Consider the following 23,438-nt stretch of genomic DNA (forward strand, 5'->3'; position numbering starts at 1 on the left):
ACAGCGCCGGTATCGCTCCGGGAGAGGTTCCTCTTCATTTGCACCACGGCAACCGCCAGCACGCTCTCAAGGATGGTCTCCTTCCTTTTGTGGCCGGCGGCAATCGCGCACGGGGGCGAGCCATGCCTTCAATAATAAGACGCCACAATGAGGGGGACACCGGTCCATCCCTTCGTTCCGGAAGTGGGGATCGTTTATTTCACTTTCAGGAGGAATGGGCCAGAACAACCTCAGACCAGTGGGTCCTCAACATTATAAACCGCGGCTACGCCTTGGATTTTGCACGACCCCTGCGCGATTTCTTCCTAGCCTCCCCCTGCGGGTCACGAGAAAAGCAAAAGGCTATTTCGCAAACGCTAGCGCAGTTACAGGCTCTGGGGGCTATAGTTCCCATACCTGTGGCCGAGCAAGGCACGGGTTGCTACTCCATCTATTTCATCGTCCCAAAGAAGGATGGGACGGAAGGTTCCTTCCTTATCTATTTATTTATTTATTTATTTGTGTTTTTCTATACCGGCATTCACGGAAGTTCGTATCATGTCGGTTTACATAAAACAAGGGGTGAGCAATACATTATAACGTACATAGCTAAAACGTAAGAGTATACATTACAAAAGTATAACAAGTGCATAGAAGAAAAAGTTACAATAAAACAGGGGTTATTCTAACTGGGATTAGAGTTAGAGGAGAGAGAAAAAGTTTAACAAGAAGTAAAACCTTGTAGTGATTGGTTGGTATTGTCTGTTTCAGTTTAATAGAAGATGCTCAGTGTTGCTGCATTTGATGGAAGTGAATCATTAAGGGTCCGGAAATGCATCTAAATCTAAAATAAATAATAAATCTAAAATAAATAATAAATAATAATAAATAAATAAATATAAATAAATAAATAAATAAATAATAATAAATCTAAAATAAATAATAAATCTAAAACAGGTCAACAGAGCTCTAAGAATCCCATGCTTCCGAATGGAGACTCTGCGTTTCGTCATTGTGGCAGTCCACAAAGGTGAATTTTTGGCTTCTTTGGATCTCACGGAGGCTTACCTGCACATCGGGATACAGGAATGTCATCAGAGGTTCCTAAGGTTCATGGTCCTGGGAGTCCATTACCAGTTTTGTGCTCTCCCCTTTGGTCTCGCAACAGCCCCGAGGGTCTTCACCAAAGTAATGGTAGTCGTCGCCGCAAGTCTCCGAAGAGGAGTGCTCGTCCATCCTTACTTGGACGACTGGCTCATTCGGGCAAAATCAAGAAGGCTTTGCGAGGAGGCAGTACGCACAGTCATTTACCGTCTGAGCTCCCTAGATTGGGTCGTCAACTACTCCAAGAGACAGCTGATTCCCTGCCAGACCCTAGAGTTTCTGGGGGCCTTGTTCAATACGGAGTGGGGCAAGGTTTCCCTGCCGCAGGCGCGAATGGAGCGACTGATGGCGCACGTTCGTCTTCTAGCTCTGTCACTGCCGGTGGTATGGGATTATTTACAGGTTCTTGGAAATATGGCGTCCACCCTAGAGTTGGTGCCTTGGGCTTTTGCGCATATGCGACCATTACAGAGAGCGCTATTATCTCGATGGGACCCCAAGTCGGAAGAATTCCGGGTGCCGTTACCACTTCTAGACTCGGCAAGGGCCAGTCTGCAATGGTGGTTGCAGCCGACCCATTTGCTCCAGGGAGTCTATTTGGAGCCTTCGAAATGGATCATCGTCACAACGGAAGCCAGCCTGTCGGGTTGGGGGGGCGGTCTGCCAATCTCAGTCCGCACAGGGGCGTTGGACAGCTTCGCAGTCCAGGTGGTCCATCAACAGTCTGGAGACAAGGGCAGTCCGCTTGGCGCTGCAGTGGTTTCTCCCTCTGATCCGACATCAAGCAGTCAGTCCTGTCAGACAATGCAACGACGGTGGCCTATATAAATCGCCAAGGAGGAACCAGGAGTTACTTGGTTGCGGCCGAGGCGAGCAAGTTAATGGATTGGGTGGAAGCGCATCTGTCTCTATTTAGCGGCCTCACACATTGCCGGCGTCGACAACATCCAGGCGGACTATCTCAGCCGGCAGGAGTTAGATCCGGGGGAGTGGGAACTGTCACAAGAGGCACTCAAACTCATCGTTCAAAGGTGGGGAACGCCCCGCGTAGACCTCATGGCAATGCGCCTAAATGAAAAGGCAGCACATTTCTTCAGCCGCAGACGAGAGCACGGCTCGGAAGGCGTGGATGCATTGGCTCTTCCATGGCCCGAACATGTTCTCCTATACGTGTTCCCTTCGTGGCCACTGATAGGCAAAGTGTTGCGTTGGATAGAATCCCATGTGGGTCCGGTCGTTCTCGTGGCGCCAGAGTGGGCCAGGAGGCTGTGGTTTGCCGATCTGATCAATCTAGCGGTAGACGGTCCCTTGCGTCTCGGTCACCTTCCTTGCCTATTGTGGCAGGGTCCAGTGTGTTTCAACCAGGCCGATCGCTTTTGTCTAGCGGCTTGGCTTTTGAGAGGCGTCAATTGAGGAAGAAAGGATATTCTGATTCAGTCATTACTACTCTTCAAGCTCGTAAGCAGTCTACTTCAGTTACCTACGTGCGGGTTTGGAAGGTGTTCAACTCTTGGTGTCGTGGTTCCTCCATGTTTCCAAGACTAGCTACAGTGTCACAGGTCCTCCAGTTCCTGCAGGAGGGCCTAAAGAAGGGCTTATCCTATAATTCCTTTAGAGTGCAGGTGGCGGCTTTAGGCTGTTTCCGCGGCAAAATTGACGGAGTTTCCATAGCCATGCACCCCGATGTAGCCAGACTTTTGAAGGGGGTCAAGCATTTGTGTCCGCCGGTGCGACCTATCTGTCCTGCTTGGAGTCTAAATCTAGTTCTTTGTGGCCTTAGTACTTCTTCTTTTGAGCCGCTGAAGCGGGCTACGCTCAAAGATCTCACTCTCAAGACAGTTTTCTTGGTGGCTATTTGTTCGGCGAGGCGCATTTCAGAGCTCCAAGCGCTGACATGCAGAGAGCCTTTCCTCTGCATTTCAGATTCGGGTGTTTCGCTTCGAACTGTCCCTTCTTGCCTAAGGTGGTTACGTCTTTTCATGTGAATCAGACGGTAGAACTCCCAGCCTTTTCGGCGAAAGACAGTGAGGCTTCGGACCTTAGGAGGCTGGATGTTCGGGCGTTGTTGAGATACTTAGAGGTCACCAATCCTTTTCGATTGTCTGATCATCTTTTCGTTTTATGGAGTGGCCCTAAGAAGGCGTCCAAAGCTTCTAAGACAACTAGCCCGCTGGCTGAAGGATGCTATTGCTTCAACTTACATTTGTAGGGGACGTGCCGTTCCGGAAGGTCTTAAGGCTCATTCTCTGCGTTCCCAGGCGGCGGCTTGGAAATCCTTGCACACTTTTGCTAGACATTACCGTTTGGATGTACAGGATCCGACGGTACCTTCATTTGGCAGCGGTGTGCTTCGAGCAGGACTGTCAAGGTCCCACCCCTTTTAGGGCAGCTTGGGTACTTCCCAGCAGTCTGGACTGATCCTGGTACGTACAGGGAAAGGAAAATTAGGACTTACATCAGGTAAGTCCTAATTTTCCTTTAGTAGTTAGTGAATTTTGCTTCCTGAGGTGTTAAGCACCTTCGTGGGCCATCCCTCAGAAGCCGGGCATCCGGGGGGGGGGAGGGGAGTTGGACACTCCTGCCTGAGGAGCTCCCACAATAGTCCAGTGGGTTCGATATCCTGGGGCTCCCTTTCCTCTGGTCCTCCTCAGACTCCTTGGATAACTGAGTAAAGTTTCAAACTTTTTTTTTTTTTTTTTTAAAGGAAGCAAGATCTTCTCAAGGTAAGAGTCTGATTTGGGGACGGAGTGAGCTGTTTTTGTGGGGTTTTTTTTGGTTTTTTTTCCCAGCACTCCAGTTGGAGAGGAGGGACTTGGACATCCCGGGGCTCTGGGTTAACTCGGCGGGAGGAGGCCTTTGCGTGTGAGGCAGCATTTTTCTGCTTGCGGCTCTCTCCGGCAGGCCGTTGTGAGGGCATTTTCATGCCTGCAAGGAATTGTTAATTTTTGGTTCTGGCTGCCACGCGGAGGCTCTTCAACCTGAAATGTCCCCCTTTGCTGACGACCACATGGCTGCGCAGCCCAGCTCATGGCACCCAGAGTAAAAACGCCGACATGCTGCATGTGTGGCACGGCAACACAGGCCCTGGATTCTTTTTCCCTCTGTGCAGCCTGTACTTCAGGGCAGTTGGGGGGCGGAACAGGGCAAGGGACAGTATTCGGTGTGCTTTGTGGTTCCCAAGAAAGAGGGCACCTTTCGTCCCATTCTGGATTTGCAGACTGTGAACCGGTGTCTGCAAGTCCCCCGTTTTCATATGGAGTCCTTGAGGATAGTGGTGGCCGATGTGCGCAAAGGGGAGTTTCTCACATCCTTAGACTTCAGAGGCATATCTCCACATCCCGATCTGCCAGGATCACCAGCGGTATCTCAGATCCAAGGTGCTGGGTCAACATTTCCAGTTTCAAGCTCTTCCTTTCAGCCTGGCGATGGCTCCCACGTACCTTCACCAAGGTCGTGGTGGCGTTCCTGCGCAAAGGAGTCCTAGTTCACCTGCATCTAGATGACTGGTTGATTCAAGTGAAGTCACGGGAGGACTGCGAGAGATGGGTCCAGAGGGTGATGCTCACCTTGCAGTCGCTTGGCTGGGTCATAAATATCCAGAAAAGTCACTTGGAGCCCACTCGGTCGCTGGCTTACTTGGGCATGCTTTTCGATACCTCCTAAGGCAAGGCTTTTCTAGCATTGGACCATGTGTCGAAATTGCAAGATCAGGGCAAGGCCCTCCTTCAGAGGAAGGATCTGACTGTTTGGCCTCCACCTTGGATTTGGTCCTGTGGGCATTTGCTATCATTTGCAGCCATTGCAGCGTGCACTGTTTAGGTGGAGCCCAGTGTCGGAACAGTTCCATGTACTGTTGCCTCTGCTTCCAGAGTCAGTCTGTCATGGTGGCTTTTGTGCAGCAATCTGGAACAGGGAGTAGATTTGGATCTGCCAAATTGGGTGGCTATCTCCACAGATGCCAGTCTCAGACTGGGGTGCAGTTTGCCTAAACAAATCCACTCAAGGTCTTTGGTCCCCAATGGAAAGATCCTGGTCCATCAACCGCCTCAGAACGAGGGCTGTCCGATTGGCCCTGCGAGCATTTCTGCCCCTAGTCGAGAACCGAATGGTTCACGTATTCTCAGACAACACGATGGCAGTAGCTTACATGAACTGGCAAGGCGGAACAAGGAGTCTCGTGGTAGTGCTGGAAGCAAGGCTTTTGTTCACTTGGGCAGATCGCCATGTCAGGCGGACTTCCTCATCGGGCAACAGCTTGATCCGGGGGAGTGGGAGCTATCTCCCGAAACTTGGAACCTCATTTGTGCTAGGTGAGGCGTGCCTCAGTTGGATCTGATGGCAACTGACCAATGCGAAGACAGAACACTTTTTCAGTTGTCGGGAGGTGGGCTCAGTAGGATTAGACGCCCTAGTGTGTCCTTGGCCCACAGGAATTTTTCTCTATGCCTCCCTTCCCTCCCCCCATCTGTCGGCTTATCCGACACACAGACATCCAGGTAGCATAGTGCTGGTGGCTCCGGAGTGGCCGTGGTTCACAGACTTGGTTCGAAAAGCACTGGAAGATCCCCTGCAGCTGGCTCATCTCCCACGCCTGCTCCATTAGGGGCCCATATTTTCAGATCAGGAGGATCACTTCTCTCTCTCGCGGCTTGGCTTTTAAGAGGCGACTATTGCGATTTGAGGGGCTATTCAGAAGAAGCCATTTCCACTCTTCAGGCATGTAGACCGGCTATTTCTATGGCCTGTGTTAGGGTCTAGAAGCTGTTTGAGGCATGGTGCCACCAGTGCTCCTTGGATCCATTGTCACGGAGGTTCCCCAGGTGTTGGATTTCCTTCAACAGGGGTTGGCTAAGGGTTTGGCTTTCAATTCCCTTCAGGTCCAGGTAGCAGACTTAGGTGCCTTAAGGGGCAGGTTTCAGTCTGCTGCTGGCGGTTCACCCAGATATTTCACTGTACCTCAAGGGAGTCAAACATTTATGCCTTCCTGTCCGCTTGTTATGTCCAGATTGGAACTTGAACCTAGTGCTTTGCAGAGCCCCCTTTGAGCCTTTACACAGGGCTCCGATTAAGGATTTGACCTTGAAGACTGTTTTCCTGGTAGCCATTTGTTCTGCACGACTGATTTCAGAGTTGCAGACTTTGCCATGTCGGGATCCTTTCCTTAGGATTTATAAGTTTTGCTGCACACAGTTCCTTCTTTCGTTCCCAAGGTGGTGTCTGCCTTTCATGTTAATCAGGCAGTGGATCTGCCAGATTCCTGCAGTGGTCCCAGGATTCCCCTCAGGAGAAGGAGCTACATCTTTTGGATATGCGTTGCGCTATTTGGAGGTTACCAATGACTTCCGGCAGTCAGACCATCTGTCTCTTTCAGTGGACTTAAAGGTGACAAGATGTCTATTTCGTGCTGAATTAAGGAGGTTATCTGCTCAGCCTACTTTGCCCAAGGGCGTCAGTTCCCTTGGGTCTGAACTCATTCCACTAGGGCCCAGGCTACCTCCTGGGCGGAGTATCAGCTTCTGTCGCCAAAGGAAATCTGCAGAGCGGTGGTTTGGTCCTCCCTTCACGCTTTCACCAAGCATTATCGTTTGGATGTTAGGGTGCAAGATGAATCGTCCTTCGGTGAGAGTGTTCTGTGCGTGGGTCTGTCGGGTTCTCGCCCAGTGTATGGTGGCTTGGGTACATCCCACTGGTCTGGCCTGATCTGGGTATGTTCAGGAAAGGAAAATTTTGGTTCTTACCTGCTAATTTTCATTCCTGTAATACCACAGATCAGTCCAGAGGCCCACCCCCATTTCAGATTCCGAAAGGTTGCCTTGAGAGGTGGTGACTTCCTGAAAGAAATTTTGTTCTTTTGCAGATGCTCTTGAAGGAGCAGATTCCAAGGTGGTCTAGTGGTTTTCTGTTTTCTCCGTTACGGGCAAGGGGTTGGCTGTGTGTTTGGGTTCCAATCCCCTTCGCCCTTTAGTGAGGTTAGTTGCTTGGGTACAAGCCAATACTGAGGGACTGCAGGTGGCACTCTTATGTAGCAGTACCCAACATTTTTGTTCTCAGACTCAAATCTGCTGGTAGGAATGCACAACCCACTTGTCTGGACTGATCTGTGGTATTACAGGAATGAAAATTAGCAGGTAAGAACCAATTTTCCTTTCCCCAGGACAAGAGGTGAAGGAAGGTATTCCATTTCTTTTTTTTCCAAAGAAGGAAGGCACTTTCTGATGGATTCTGGACTTGAAGCGACTAATTGTGGCTCTCAAGGTTCCTGATGGAGACCATTAGATGGTGCTTATGGCAGTGCGCAAGGAGTTTTTTTGGTGGCTTTTGGATCTGACTGAGGCATACCTACATATTCCTCTTTGCCCAGACCACCAGCAGTTTCTGAAGTTCATGGTACTGGGCCAGCACTTCCCTTTCATGCTCTTCCCTTTGGACTGACCAAGGTAATAGTGGTGGTTGCAGCTGTATCTCGGCATGAGGGAGTGCTAGTGCTCCCTTATCTGGACGACTGGCTTGTCAGAAGAAGGTTGTCGCAGCTCAGTGCAGAAGGCGATAACTTCTCTGAAGTCGTTAGGCTGGGTGGTAAATTTAGCGAAGAGTCACCTGGTGCTGTCTCAGACCCTAGATAATTTGGGGGTGTGGTTCAACATGCGGGAAAGCAAGGTATTTCTGACAGAAGTGAGTTCAGAAGTTGCAGAGTCAAGTCTGGCACTTGTTGAGGTTACAAATAACGAGTCTGGGGTTATTTGCAGGTTCAGGGTTCGATGGCTTCAACACAAGTTGGTGCAGTGGGCCTTTCTGCAGCAGTCTCATATGCACAGAGCGCTGTTGGTGCAGTGGTGCTTTGCTCTCTGAGGAATTTCATCTTCCTTTACCTCTAGAAGGATGTGCACAGGACAGTCTCTTGGTGGCTGCTAACGTCCAATCTAGTTCTTGGAGGTCCTGGATTAGCTACTGATGCCAGTCTCTGGTTGGGGAGCAGTAGGTCAGTGACAGCTCAGGGCACTTAGACCAAGAAGTTTCCTTCACGGACCATCAGTCAGTTGGAGACCAGGGCAGTGAGGTTAGCATTGCTTTTCTGTCTTTTTGGTACATGGCTGGTTGGTGAGTCTTGTTGGACAATATGGTGACTGTAACCTACATACCAGGATCAGTCCAGACAGTGGGTTCTCCCCCCTTCCAGCAGATGGAGTCAAATAGAACTTTGAAGGATGCTTCCTTATAAGGTAGTGCACCCTCTACTAATCCTCTGTATTCTCTTGACTCCAGATGACAGTGGTGGCTTTCTTTCCCCATTGAGATGACTAGAAAGCTATTTTAGGAATGTTTCTCTTTTCCTCAGCTTTCCTTTCTTTTGGATGGATCGTCTAATAATTCAAAGCTTTTTTTTTTGAGGGAATTATTTGGAGAGCTCTCCTGTTTTAGTACTGCCTGCAAGCAATAGAATGCTCCCACTATTTGCAGCTCTCCCCTCCCCTCCCATCTCTGTTGGGGTAAGTTTGTTTTTTATTACCTTTTGACAAGTTATTTCCTTTCTTCGGGGTGCAAGTCGGTGGTGCTGACCTCTCCCCCTGTGGCTGCTATCCGACCCGCTGCCCCTGAGATGCCGTTTTCCTCAGGGCAGCCGGCACAGAGAGGCATTATTCATCTGTGGGTCGCTGAGGGACAGAGAGCAGGACTGAAGCGGAGGCTATTACCCGCTTCTTACAGCCACGAACCTGGTGAGCGTGAGGAAGAACAGGCTGAAGCGGAGGTTTTTCCCGCTTCCCACAGCTTTAAACCTTGCCTGTTTCTCGGGTTAAGAACAGCCGGTTCCCTCGAGGCTCCGTTGGGGGTTCCCCATGCCTCATTCATCCAGGTGCTGCGCTTATGGAGAGCCTGGGTAGAGGCTCTCCCGTGAGGGGATTTGCACAGCTTGCCTCCCTGGTGGGGAGGGACCCTCTCAACCGCCAGGCCACTCTGCTTCTCTTCTTCTGGCACGCCTCTACGCTCGGGCAGGAACAGCAGCTATTTTGTCTCCAGACTCTGCTCGTCCGGCGCTAACAGGAGAACAGGACGCTCCTTTTTCATCTCAGCCACTGGTTTTGACACTCATTCCACCTCTGGAGCCTTTTCCTCCGTCAGGGGGTCTTCCCACTCTTCCTCCATCGGGGCCACCTCGGTTTTCCACAGATTTTGTTCTGCTTCACGAAGACTTATCTGGCCAGAATGGGCCAGCACCAGGAATTTTTGGTGGGACCTCCTCCTCCTAAGGTACCCAGAATGGCTGATTCCACTGAGGTCTTGGAGTGCCCAAGGGTCAGAAGTCCCAGGACCAGGGGTACCTTCGACCACCTCAAGCGTTCCGAGGGTCCGTTTGGTACACCCCTCTGCAGGGGGGGGGGTTGTCCTGTTCCTCAGCAGGATCCGGCTGAACCTTCAACTACGGCTCAATTGGAAGGGGATGAATCTAGAGTCCTGCGGATCTTCCAGAGGGATGAGCTGGACCCCCTCATTTCACACATCCTACAGGAATTGGACATTGAGGCCCCTCAGGACCTGTCTGAGCCTAATCCTTCAGCAAAGAAAGGGGACCCCCTTCTGGCTGGTCTACGTCCGCAGTATAGGTCCTTTCCTTCCCATCCCACGTTCCTTCAACTGTTATCCAGGGAATGGGATTCTCCGGAGACCTCTCTAAAGGTCAGCAGAGCCATGGATAAGCTATATCCTCTCCCGAATGATTTCCTGGAGCTTCTTAAGGGTTCCCAAAGTAGATTCTGCAGTCTCAGCGGTGACGAAAAGAACTACCATTCCAGTAACAGGTGGTGCAGCCTTGCAATATCTTCAAGATCGAAAGCTGGAAGTTTATCTTAAGAGTTTTCGAGGTGTCCGCCCTGAGGGTCCAAGCAGCCATTTGTAGTTCCTTCGCTCAGCGTGAAGGCCTCAGCTGGCTTCAACAGCTGCTTAGCTCCCAGGAGTTGCCTCCTGAGGAAGCACTTCAGGCAGACCACCTGGAGGCCATCATAGCATATGGAGCAGACTCTCTATATGACATTCTGAGAGTATTGGCCAGATCTATGGTCTCTGCTAGATGCCTCCTCTGGCTTCGCAACTGGTCGGCGGATTCTTCCAAGTCGCAGCTGGGATCCCTACCCTTCAAGGACAAGCTACTATTTGGGGAGGATCTGGACCAGATTATAAAGTCCCTCTGAGAGAATAAGGTACATAAAAACGGCCAGAGGATCGCCCTCGTTCTTCTAGGTCTTCTAATTCCACTAGAAGCCAATTCAAGAATCAACGTTGTTTCCGCCAGGCAAGGATTGCAGCTCCTCGTCAGCCGTCCTCTCAATCTCAATCCTGGACTCGGTCCTTTCGTGCCCGAAGACAGACAGCCTCGCTCTGGTCTGGCCCAGGGGACGTCCTCCAAGTCTTCACAATGAAGCTATGCCAGCCCACTCCCCGATCCCCAGGATAGGGGGAAGTCTCTCCCTTTTCTATGAGGAGTGGGTCAACATCACGTCAGATCAGTGGGTCCTGGATATTCTAAGACACGGCTACGTGTTAGAATTTGCTCGGCCGCTAAGACAGGTTACTCTTCGCTCCATGTGGCCCAGTCCAGAAACAATTCATAGTCCGGCAGACACTAGACAGGCTTCTGGCTCTCTGCGTGATTCGTCTGGTTCCCTTCCTCCCTCCTCCTGCTTTGAGTCTTGGGCAGCGATTTTTGTGGCAGTATGATGCAGAGGGCATACCTGTACTGGGTTCAGAGAGCGCAAGAAGCGGCTTCATCCAGGGATGTGAGTACTCTACAGCATGTGCCTGCAGGCTGGAGTGGCCTATGTCACAGATGTACTATATGACTTAGTGCACACTTTGGCGAGGAGCATGGTCTCAGCAGTGGTGGCCCAGAGGCTACTGTGGCTATGCAATTGGTTGCCTGGCATGTGGTCCAGAGCAGAGTTGTGCAATCTCCCTTTTAAGGGGAAGATTTGGATCAATTCATGCAGATGCTGGGAAAGTCTAAAGGGAACAGGTTGCCTGAGGACAAGAAGGTGTTTCCACTATGCTCCTATTTCAGGAATTCACATAGGTTTAGTTTGAGCAGGAACGAAACAATCGAGTGGATGGCAGCAATTTTTTCAAGGTTCCTGCAGGACTTCCAGAGATGTTGCTGGACAGGGGCCGGTAGAGGAAAGGCAGCTCAACTAAGCCAGAGTCACCCATTCCTGCCTAGAAGGAGTAGGGGACAGTGTGTCCAGCTTTTGCAAAGAATGGGCCAGGATTACCTCATACCACTGGGTTCTGGAGGTCGTAAAAGTCTGTCACACTGTAGAATCTTCTTGCCCAGACCATAAGGCCTTCCTGTATTCCCATGACACGTCTTGTGGTAAGCAAGAGGTGGTGAAAGGGATCATGCGGAGGTTTCTGGACCTGTATGTGATCGAGGGAAACTGGTACTTAGAGCAGGGGTGTGGACTGTATTCAGTTTACTTCGAGGTACCCAAAAAGGAGGGAATTTTTTCAGCCCATTCTGGACTTACAAAAAGGTAAATGGGTCATGGCGAGTCCCGCATTACTGGATGGACATTGCACACACAGCTACAGCAGTGGTGCGCAGAGGAGAGTTCCTAGAGTTATTGCACCTGACAAAGGTCCTATTCGGAAGGGCCATCAGAAGTTTCTTCTCCATGGTATTAGGATAGTTTTCAGTTCAGCACCCAGAACCTTGTATTAGGATAGTTTTAGCCACGGTACCCAGAACCTTCACGAAGGTCATAATGGTGATGGCGACTGCCCTACAGCAAGAAGGAATTTTAGTTAATCCGTACCTGGACGATTGGCTCATCCAGGTGAAGCCAAAGGAGGAATACATTTGGTCCTTCCGGGGGGGGGGGGGGGGATAGATGCCTTGAGATTGCTGGGTTGGGTAATCTGGCAAAGAGTCTTCTGGTTCCAACCCAGTCACTGGAGTATTTGAGAGCGCTGTTTGATACTCGGAGGCAGGGTGTTCCTGACCGAAGCCAGATGCCTGAAATTACAGACACAAGTGACTTGCCTCCTTCGGCTGGGGTACCAAAGGTTTGGTTATTAGTTGCAGGTCCTGGGGCAACAGCTTCCATGTTTGATTTGGTGCCATGGGCCATTGCAGAGGGACCCCTTGTCCAGGTGGAATACAGTTTAAGAAGAGCATTATCTGCCCCTGTCTCTTCGGGGCGGTTCCAGTCTCTCCTGGTGTCTTTATTGGCACAACTTAGATTTCAGTGGGTGGTGGTAACCACGGATACCAGTCTTGAAGGCTGCGGGCCAGTGTCAAGGTAGTTCTGCTCAAGGTCTTTGGTTGACAGTGCTTGTGGTTTGCCATGGCCTGGAGGCCTTTCTGCCCTGGCTCGAAAGGTGGATGGTCTGGGTGTTTTCCAACAGTCTTATCTCAATCGCCAAGGAGGGATGAAGAGTTGATCTGTACCTCTGGAGGCCCAGCCATTGTTTGCTTGGGAAAAATGCTATCTTATTTTATTTAATTCTTTTAAATACCGACCTTCATGACAATTGTCATATCAAATCGGTTTACATGGAACTAGGGGATAACTCTTAACAACCATTTAACAATAGAGCAAACAGAAGATGGACTAACTGTGTCTCTGATCACTGGAGTGGACAACATGCATAGAGGTTCATTCTGGTAGCATCCGAGTGGCCACACCAGCTGAGGTTTGCAGACCTCTTTTGTCTAGCGGTGGACTGTCATGTTCACTTGGCCCATCTGTCAAGGTTGCTGCAACGGGGCTCCGTATTTTCAGACTGGGAGGATAACTTCTGTCTAGCAGCTTGCCTTTTGAGAGGAGACTGCTCCGCTTAGGTTATTTGAAGCCTATGATTGCAAATTTGCTTCAGTCTTCCATATCTTTGGCTTATATCAGTGTGGAGTTTTGAATCCTGATGTTTGCAGAACAAGGTGCATGCAGCCTTTGAAAGTGGATGTCCCACAGATTCTAGTGTGTTTTTGTTTTGCACAAAGCTGTTTGACTATGGGTTTTGACCTATAATTCCCTTCAGGTTTAGGTGGCACCCTTATGTTCCCTTCGAGGTAGTCTTCAGGGAAGATGTGGTTGGTTTCCTCAAGGGGGGGCAAAACATCTGCATTCTCCAGTTCAGAGTTTTTGCCCAGTATGGAATCTGAACTTGGTTCTTTGGGTGTTGTGGTCCTCTTTGAATTGGTTAGGAGGGCTATTTTCCTGGTGGCTATCTTCAACTACCGTAGAAGGATTTCCAAGCTGCAAGCTTTGTCAAGTAGACCTTTCCTGCATTCTTTTGAGGGTTTTTTACATACGGTTCCCTCCTTGCCTACAGTAGTTTCCTTCTTTCACCTAACTCAGGTGATTTAGTTACTGATGTTTCCGAATTTCTGTGGATGCTCCTTTGGCAAGGGAGCTTCACTTGCTGGATGGGTGCCGAATTCTTTTGCAATATCTTAAGGTGACAAATGCCTTTGAGATATGGTCATCTGTTTGTCCTTTTTCAGTGGTGCTAAGAAGGGAAATATGGCATCCAAGGCCATCATTGCACAATGCTGAAAGATGATAGTTTTGGCTTATATCTATAAGTGCTAGAGGGCTTGAGAGCACATTCCACTAGAGCAGAGTGTCAACTGTTTGTTTTTTCTCTGCAGGAGAGTTGTGTGGCGATGTGGTCTTCTCTTCCCACTTTTTACCAAACATTACCACTTGAATGTGAGGGTGCCCGAGGAGGTGTCTTTTGGGGGAAGTGTTGCACATGCATCTTTCAAGTTCCCGGAATAGGGGGGCTTAGGTACATCCCAGTTGTCCAGACTGATCCTGGGTACAAACAGGAAAGGAAAGCTGGCTCTTATTGCTAATTTTTGTTCCTGAAGTACCACAGATCAATCCAGAGACCATCCCCATTTTTGCAAAAGACTTCCTTGCTTCTGGATGTTACTGAGCTGAAATGTCTTATATATTCAGAGTAATAAGTGTACAACTTTTGAGATGTGCATTCTGTTAGATTAAAGGGACCTAGTTCTTAGGGAGCTCCAACCTTTAATTCTGTTTGCCCCAGGTTTATTAGGGTTTAAGGTAGACCTCTTGGCTTGGGTACAGGTCAATACTGAGTGACTGCAAGTGGCATTTTTTCCCCCCTTCTCTGCCTCTATCTGCTGGTTGGGATGCATAAACCCATTTGTCTGGACTGATCCATGATACTTCAAGAACAAAAATTAGCAGGTAAGAACCAATTGTCCTATGAGTGCAGAAACTCTTTTCAGGCCCATGGTAACGCAGTCTCTGGGATAAGTAGTTTAAGTAGCACTAAAAATGTAGAGATGGGCAGAATCTGAGTTCCAGAAGTGGTGGCGATAGATTGCTGATGCTTTCATCTTTAAGAGGACTAGAACAGATTTAAAGTATATGCAGAGATTTTGAAGACTGGGGGAGAGAAGACCAATTTCAGCAGGTGTATGCTGGGGGTAAGTGTCCAAAACCAAAATGCTTTCAATTACTTTGCATTTTTGTAGTATCTCTTATCCAGAGAAGGACTCCCAGCTGGCCTGGGGAGCAGGAGCTTTAAGTTGGGACTTGAACCCACAAAGTAATATACAGCTCTATAGTTGGGTATACAAGCAGGAGGAGACTTGGCAAGGGCACAGTTCTGACAGCATGAAGTTTTGATCATGCATGCTCAGAATGCCACCTTCTGGAATATTGATTTTGGCTTGTACTTTTTTTTTTTTTTTTTTTTTAATTCCCACAATTTTTATCCTTGCATAGTGTGTGTTTCTCCCAAGTATATTTTTCATGTTTCTCATGACATATCCCTACCGCCAGGGACAGGTGGGGGTGATGTCTGCTTATGTGACATGTTGCTTTTCCTCAGGGCTTCCTCCTTCGGGCAGCTGGCAGGATTTGAAGGACCACATGCGTGAAGCTGGTGATGTCTGCTATGCAGATGTGCAGAAGGATGGAATGGGAGTGGTGGAGTTCCTTCGTAAGGAAGATATGGATTATGCATTGCGCAAATTAGATGACACCAAATTTCGATCCCATGAGGTCAGTTCTACTCACTACCTTATGATAATTTATTGGAATGGGCTACAACTTTGTCCTGAAAAGGTGTCTGGTGTTCTTTAATTGCTGTTTTCCTAGGTAGGATAAGAGTGGATTTGCAGCAACTCCTACCTGGGTTGTTGGATTGTCTGTTGTTTTTGGTGTTCTAGGAAATAAAGCAGATCTTGCTTTTTCTTACAAATACTTCCTTCCTAAAGTTTGTTTGTAACTGGACACGCCAGGACTTGTGCAAACCATGCAGTACTTCAGGAGCTCTACTCCAGAAAGTGATGTTTCATGGGGAAAAACTTCAGTCTTTAAACCAATAAGACTCCATAACTTGTCTGCTCCTTTTTTGTTTTGTCCTGACAAAATAAAAGTTGAGATGTTATGGGACACACCTCTTCCAGGGGCACATCTGCAGAGTTTAGTATTTACTTAAAGTAATAATACTTCTGCTTGTCCTGGGAGAATGGTAGTCTTCGAATGGGTGACATCAGATGGAGCCAGATAAAGAAAACATGTCAAGGTTTCTAGAACTTTGACTAGACATACTAAGCATGCCCTATACCACATATCCACACAGGGTCCCCAGTGGAGGGGTGTGTTCCTGTCTTCCCTTGAGGGCCCAATTCATCCTCGGGGCAGCTGTACTACCCCAACTCCCAAGGATGAGCAAGGAACTTTGGTGTCTCAGGCGATGACCCAGATATCTGACATTCTCTCAAGTTACACTCTTCAGTAGGGGAAAAAAGTACAGGGCCGCACCTTGCTCCCCCATGCCTTTCAACTCTGTTCTCCAGGTGCTTCCCCTCCATCACCTAGGGGTGAACATAGCCTAGACCAAGGTGCCATCAGGTCAGACAGGGGACCATCTCCCTCACAGCCTTCTTCTCCAGGATCGTCCACAGGATACCCCTTAGACCTGCTTGAGGGACTGCAGAAGCTGACCTTCCCACCTGAAGATCTCTCCTATTCAGTTTGTGGAGAAAGTGGGGACTGGGTTAAAGGGAGACCAAGAAGGTTCCCAACCCCCCCCCCCCCCCCCAGGCAGAAGTCCTGTGTTGTCTCAATTTTCATGACTCCTGCTGAGCCCACCACCCTCCCATCACATGCAGTGCTAGATGTCATGACCAAAGCCTGGGCGTCCCCGTTCTCAGGCCTGGCCACCTCCAATAAAACAGACCTCAAGTTCTGAATGCAATAGTCACCATTGTATGGTGCTTTTCAGCTTCCCCAGCTTCTGTGGTGGTGGAATTTGTGATGGAGAGGGCCAAAAGGTCCTACCTCCAGGCCAGGACTCTGGTTCCTGGATGACTTCAGGCATTAGGCATTCCAATCCAGTATGCTGAACTCTAAGATTCAGCAACATCAATTCCTCATAATACTACCTCTGTAGGCACTCAGTCTCTCAAGCCCTTTGTCGCTACCACCTCACAGCCAGATGCAGTGCCTCAACCCTTCTATGACATGGAGGAAGGCCTGCAGCATCTGTTGCAAACTATCTATGAAGCCTTCAAAACATCAGCCCATATGACAGTAGGGGGGGGGGGTGGCATTGTAGCCAGGAGGATAGCATGGCTCCAAGCCAGTGCCATTTGTGAGGATGTCCATGGAAAGCTGTCAGACTTCACCTACCATCCTGACAACCTCTTCAGAGAAATGTGGTGCAGCTGAAGGAACAGAACTGTCTGTGATGTCCCTAGTGTCCCTGTCAGACCAGTCTGGCTCAAAAGTATTATCCAACCTATAGGAAGCTGTGTCGTCATTCCACCCCCCTGCCAACAGTTCTGCCAGTACCCAGCTTACTGGGCACCTTCCTACCCTCAATCCTGACCAGTGCCATCGGCACAACCATGGATTCGTCAACAGGGCCAGCAACTACTTCCACCAACTACTCCTGCTAATCCCAAACCCCCCAACAGGGTTTTTAGAGACATAGGGAACACTTCCACTGCTATGCACAGGGGGGGGAACTTCACATTTCTACAACTCCTGGGAAACTATCATCTCTGATCTTTGGGTTCTCTCAGTTGTCAAGGGTGGCTTTCCCGCATTGAGCGAGTGAGCCCACATCACTCCACAGAAGGGGATCGCACCTGGTTGTGGGAGGAAATATCCTGACTTCTACACCAGTGTTCCATCCAGTGGATTCCCAAGTCCCATGGGGTCAAGGGTTCTACTCCCAGTACTTAACACCCAAGAAGTGGGGGGGGGGGGGGGGGTTGCATCCCATCTTAGATCCTGGAGCCCTGACAATTTCCTGGTCAAAGAGAAATTCAAGATGATCTCATTCAAGTTCATCCTGCCGTTCCTCCAACCCAATGATTGGATGTGTTTGCTAGACCTCAAGGATGCCTACTCACACATACCCATGCAACCCTCCTCCTGGTACTACTTGTGTTTTTAGGTTGAGAACCACCACTATCAATACAAGGGTCTACCCTGAGGGTATTTACCAAGTACCTGGCGGTAGCAGTGGTCCACCTAAGGAGACAGGGTATTTGACTGTTTCTGTACCTTGACGACTGGCTGCTAGTAGCCTCACAGCCCACCACCCTGCAAAGCAATCTGTTCACCAAGCCAGTGCCTGGAAGTTCTGGGGATTGGTGATTAAACTATGAAAAATTCAGCCCATGCGAAATGTTCATTTCTTTGGTGCCTGATTCAACGCAGCTCAGGGCCAGGTGTTCCTACCGACGGACAGGACCAATGCGCTCCATGCTCCACCCCTATAGATGAAGGACTCTACCTGCATGTCTGCCCAGCAGCTCTTGACATTACTAGGCCCCCATGGCAGCAGCCATCTATGTTGTGCCTCACACACACCTACACAACTGTAGGCTGCAATGGGGCCTGAAAGCCCAGTAGACTCAGTTCACCTAACCACTATCTTGTCAGGTTCACCTTGCCTCCAGCATGTGATCAGACCTACAGTGGTGGCTCCAGCAGACTACCTTATCGCTAGGAATGCAGCTCTATCCTCCACCTCATCGACTGATTCTCACCACAGATGCTTTGACCACAGGTTGGGGGGCCATTGAGGTCACACTTGCATAGAATGGAGGCAGTGCATGTAAATATCTCATGCATATTTAATTGTGGATATCCTGAAAGCCAAGCCTGTTTTGTGGCTCTCTGAGTGGAGCTGGCTATTCCATAAACTCAGCCTAGGTGAAAATCTTTAAACTGGTTCTTGTGGGGGAGAAATAATCTGAAAACTGATAGAAATGAAAAGCTAAACAATGGAATCTGAAAAGATCTCTTGGAAAAATTATATGGCTGGATAACTGAACAATTGAGCCAGAGACTACATAAACTTCTAGTTTGAGATACATTCAGGAGGTAAAGCAAACACATCCATCCTTCTGAATACATAAAACATGCCCTCATACAAATGTCTCTCTTTGTGTATGAACATGCATTCTACTTCTGAAGATGTATGTCAGCTGGTAAGGGCAGGAGGTAGTGGTGGTGTTTACTTGGAGCCCAGGATCAGAATATAAATCTTTTGTGTTTGAATTTCAGGGCGAAACATCATACATTCATGTCTGCCCAGAGAGAAGTACCAGCTATGGTTTCTCACGTTCACGCTCTGGCTCAAGAGGGCGTGATTCTCCATACCAAAGCAGGGGCTCGCCGCGCTATTCCTCTCCCTTCAGGTTGTACTGATCCTGCTGAACTTTTACTTTTAAATGTGACACAAGCACACCTACTCAGAATTACATTCCAACCCAATGGAACCAACCTTTCCTTTTCAATAAAATTAAACTTTTTTTTTTTTTTTTTAATTAGTTTCATTTCAGGAGCTACTGACAATGAACTGTTCTGAACCTGTACTATTTTTCATTCTTTAGTGTGGGGTGGGCCATTGTGACTCTCCTTGCTGATTTGGGAAGGGAGGTTCTGGACTCAAATTGTCTTAGTGGGTGTTGCACACATTTTTATGTTTAGGTAATTGCTGGCTCAGAGGTGGAATGGATAAGGCAGCAGATTGTATTGCAAACTTTCTCACATTAGTTCTTCTGATACTGATGAGAGCTGTGGGCATCATAGCGTAGTAGATCTTGCAGTGACTCAATTTTTTTTAAAAATCCTATAAAAGTTCTTGTTTTACCACTTTTGCTTCTAGTCTTATGTCCAAATGTTAAATGAAATGTTTGTGTGTTTTGAAGAGTGTATTTTTTTTTTTAGCCTTCATATGAACTCTAATTTCCTTGCATTAAGTACTGTAGACCACTCTGCAAGAGGCAGTAACTCTGAGACTGACAAGAGTGGGTTCCTCTACCTTCATGGGAGAGAAGACATTGTGTTCTGTTTGGCCTTCACGGAAGGGGCTGTGCGAAGCATGTGGGTGGGGAAAATTCCAGTAATGGAGAAATGTTACCTTTGCTACAAATGAAGGAAAGTAGTGATAGCAGAAGTCTGAATGTGGGAGAAGGGATGTATTTACAAAACTAAAATGTCCCTCTAGGGCGAGGGTAAGTGAGATAAATGATACAAACTTGCACTACTATAAGGTGCAAACATAATACAAATGGTACAAAAGAGCCCCTCTTCCTTCATGAATGGAAATGAGCCTGTGCTTTTCTTTTAGGTAAAGAGTTCACCATAAGTACAGCTACACCAATGCTAGTTTTCCTAGCGTGTAGCAGATGGACTCAGGACCAATGGGTATAGTGTACTCCTGCTAGCAGTTAGGGACTGATCAGATTTCAATCTGACATCAGCCCCTAGCACATATACCCCTGCAGGAAGTGCAGCTCTTCAGTATTTTCCGTCTCCATAGCAGTTAGGGACTATCTACATGTTCTCACAGCATTAGAACCAAATTCAAAGAAGAAACCTACCTGAAGACGAGCCCCGCTCTCCTGCGGTGATACCCGCTGGTTCCTCCCCCAGTTGAGATTCCCAAGGTGATTGCTGTGGTCCCTTGGAGGTAAGCCTCGGTCCGGCGGCCGAATCGCGGTGAGGACCTAGCCCCCCGATCCTCGGGTGTGGCTGAGAGGCAGCGGGTGCACCCTCGAGCGCAGTGGTGAAGGTATTTGCCCTCTCCCCCTGCAGCCGGAGACTGCCCGGGACGAAACTGGGAAGTGCCAAAGACAAGGTAGAAATATTCTGCTTGAATCCGGTCTCCGAGGCTCGAGGAAGAGCACAGGTCACCAGCCGGGACCAGTGCCACCGCGTTGATCCGCCCTAGCAGGGCCAGGCCCGGCTATTTCCAAGGGTCTACCCACGTGGAGACCCTCTGAGGGGCTCGCCATATTTCCTGTATGCTTGCTGCCGCCATCTTGCCCCTAATCGCTGTGCTGTTTGGCCCGAGCGCACAAAACCGAGCTAGGCGCACAAAGCACTTGTGCTCATAGACTTATGTGCATAAGGTTTTATGTGCGTGTAAGTTGTACAGAGGGCGCATATCTACGGCTGGACGCACAACTCACATGCTTATCTTAAGCGCCCCGGAGCGCATAAGAGTTTACGCCCCAACAGCCATGGCACCACCAGAAACAGGGATAAAGGCTCAAGGCCTCTGCCCAGGATGCCACATCAGAGCCGCACAAAGCAAGGAGGCAGACTCCCTGGGAGATCCAGTTCAGGGCCAGTCTCACCCAGGGCTGAGTACTAGCTCCTCAGGGAGTACCCCGGACCTAGCAGATTCCAGTGGGACCTCCCCACAGACGGGGACCCCCAGGGAACCAGTGCCCCTCAGCTTGGATCCAGTGTCGAACTCATGGGTGGAGTTCAAGGGGATTCACGCCTTTGTTCAAATGCAAACTGAACCTCCAGCAGGTCAGCCACGTGCTCCGCCGGAGGACCTTCAAGACCCAGGCACAGGCTTCCACTACCCAGAAGCCCCACCTATGGGGACATTAACATCTCTGAAGAGGAAGCTGAGCCCCTAGAAGAGGAGGAGCTCCCCCGGGGCCAGAGCCTCAATAAACCATGAGATGCTTCTTCACAAAGGACGAGCTCCCGGACCTGGTCACCCAATATCTGACGGAGCTTGCTATCCTGGGCCCAGGTACTTCGGGGGAACCTAAACCGAACCCCCTGCTGGAGGGTCTTCATCAGACCTCTCGCCATTTCCCTCTGTTACAAGTGGCACAACAGCTGATTGGAATGGAATGCCCCGGAGTCCTCATTCAAAGGGGGACTAGCTTTGGCAGCCATGTACCCCCTGGACCCGGCGACCAAAGATCTTCTTGCATGCCCAAGAGTTGATGCCATGGTCTGTGCGGTCTCTAAGCGCACCACTATCCCAGTAGAGGGAGGAGCAGCGCTCAAGGATGCACATGACCGGTGTCTGGAATCCATCCTCAAACAGTCATTTGACGTAGCCACTATGTCTCTACAAAGTGCGTGCGGCTTAGTTGTGCGCACCACTGTGCCCTCACCCCGTAGATGAGCATTTAAATTAGACGCTCCGGCCTGCCCGGCGCATACTACCAGTCAAGGTGGAAAATGGTGCCCATGACCCCGAAGACAAGATGGCGAAACAAGCCGCCCCCCCCCCCCCCCCCCGGAGGGTCTCCACATGTGTGAACCCTCACACCGAATCGGGGCCTGCCCAAGGAAGGCTGCTCAACCCGATTTTAAAGCCTCTTCTGAGGAAGGACGGTATGGCTATTCGAGCCTTGGAGACCCGGAGACTTAGGTTTCTACCTTACCTGGTCTCGGCGCTTACCGGTCACATGGCAGACGATCTTCAGCTGCAGGGGGGGGGAATACCTTCACCACCGTGCTCTAATCTGCACCTGCTGCCTTTGTCACCCTGGAGGCTAAGTCCACACCAGGAATCTGCCATCGGACCAATGCTCACCTCTGAGGGATACCAAAAGTCTCACCTCAGGAAAGTCTCAACTGGGGCAGGGACTGTTAGATTTCACTACAGGAGAAGCAGGGCTCTCTTCTTAAGGTAAATTTTTTTCTCTTACTATAAAATGTTACTATTCTTGTTTGGGATAATGTCTGCATCTGCACACTGTGTGCATAACTGCCGCTCGCACAAGTTCCGTTGCCTGCATGCACAACTTGCACGCACTTCGTGCGCATAACTTCCACACACCCAATGCACACAACTAAGCATATTTGCGAGCATAACCCCACGCACGGACGAGTTTTCAAGACCTACACGTGTGCAAGCAATAGCACCACCATCCAAGAAAGCCAAGGGACCTTTTTCTTTGCCCAGCCTGCCACTTAAGAGCCGCACAGCCTGAATTGGAATCCCTCCTGTGCCAACAGTGTGAGCAGAACCAGGGAGAACCAAATTAAGACCCTCTACAGCCAGGAGAGGGATCCGGAACCACTGATGATGGCACCCCAGACCTAAGTATTTCCAACTCTGTGCCCCCACAGGAAAACTCCTCTGGGGCAACCACTACAATCCCCCCTGGGATCAACATGTAACCTTCTCCTGGGTGGAACTTTTTTAAAGGGCTGCAAACCTTTGTCCAGGCACAACCAGCCCCTACTACCCACCTAATTCAAACCCTGCCGGAAGCTCAAGCACTTCCTGGCCCCTCCTGGGTTCCTCGAGACATGCCTCTCCTAACCAAGAGCGTCCCTGATGAGGATCCAGACACCTCAGATGAGGAAACTTACTCCCTGGATGAAGGAGAAATTCACCCAGGGATGGAGCCATACCGGACCATGCTCAGATTATTCCACAAGGACTAATTACCAGCCCTCATGTCCCAGACTATGAAGACACTGGGTCTTCCAGGCACACAACCTACATCGGAACCAAAGAAGAATCTCATGTTTATGTACCTCCGTATGCCTCATGCTATTTTCCTATGGAACCCATCAAGGAACTGATTGACCTGGAATGGAATGCTTCAGAGGCCACTTTCAAAGGGGGGCGGGCACTAGAAGCCCTATACCCACAGCTAAGGAACTTTCTACATTTCCCCAAAGTGGATGCTATGATCTGCAGTCTCAAAACGCACTACAATCCCAGTGGAGGGGGGGAGCGGCACTGAAGGACGCCCAGGATAGAAGGCTGGAAGCCATCCTTAAGCAGTCCTTTGTTTCAGCAATGACGCTACAAATTGCTTCCTACTGCGCATTATTGGCACGTTCCTGTTTGCTCCTCGCCAGAGAAGCAGCCACACCCGGAGAAGCGATGGAACCTGCAGTCTCCTTCCTCGTAGATGCTACTGCAGACCTCGTGTGCACCTCATCCAGGGGTGTTGCCGCCACAGTGGTGGCAAGAAGACAATTATGGCTCCAGAATTGGTCGGCTGACGTGACTTCCAAAGCAAACCTCACAAAAATGCCTTTTAAAGGATCCCTCCTGTTCAGGAGCGAACTGGAGAAATT

At 49.6% G+C, this 23,438-nt stretch overlaps 1 protein-coding gene across 1 annotated transcript in view; it reads left to right on the forward strand.

The window, feature by feature from the left end:
• The window catches only part of SRSF9 (serine and arginine rich splicing factor 9), a 35,066-nt gene extending 15,830 nt beyond the window's left edge, over positions 1 to 19,236 (forward strand). Inside the window, exons 3-4 of the mRNA XM_029571271.1 lie at positions 14,944 to 15,116; positions 18,642 to 19,236. Coding sequence (XP_029427131.1) covers positions 14,944 to 15,116; positions 18,642 to 18,785 — 317 coding nt within the window. The 3' untranslated portion in view covers positions 18,786 to 19,236. The remainder of the gene's footprint in view (positions 1 to 14,943; positions 15,117 to 18,641) is intronic.
• Positions 19,237 to 23,438: the final 4,202 nt, after the last annotated feature.

The sequence above is a fragment of the Rhinatrema bivittatum genome, chromosome 11, assembly GCF_901001135.1.
Source record: "Rhinatrema bivittatum chromosome 11, aRhiBiv1.1, whole genome shotgun sequence".
Taxonomy (NCBI): Eukaryota; Metazoa; Chordata; class Amphibia; order Gymnophiona; family Rhinatrematidae; genus Rhinatrema; species Rhinatrema bivittatum.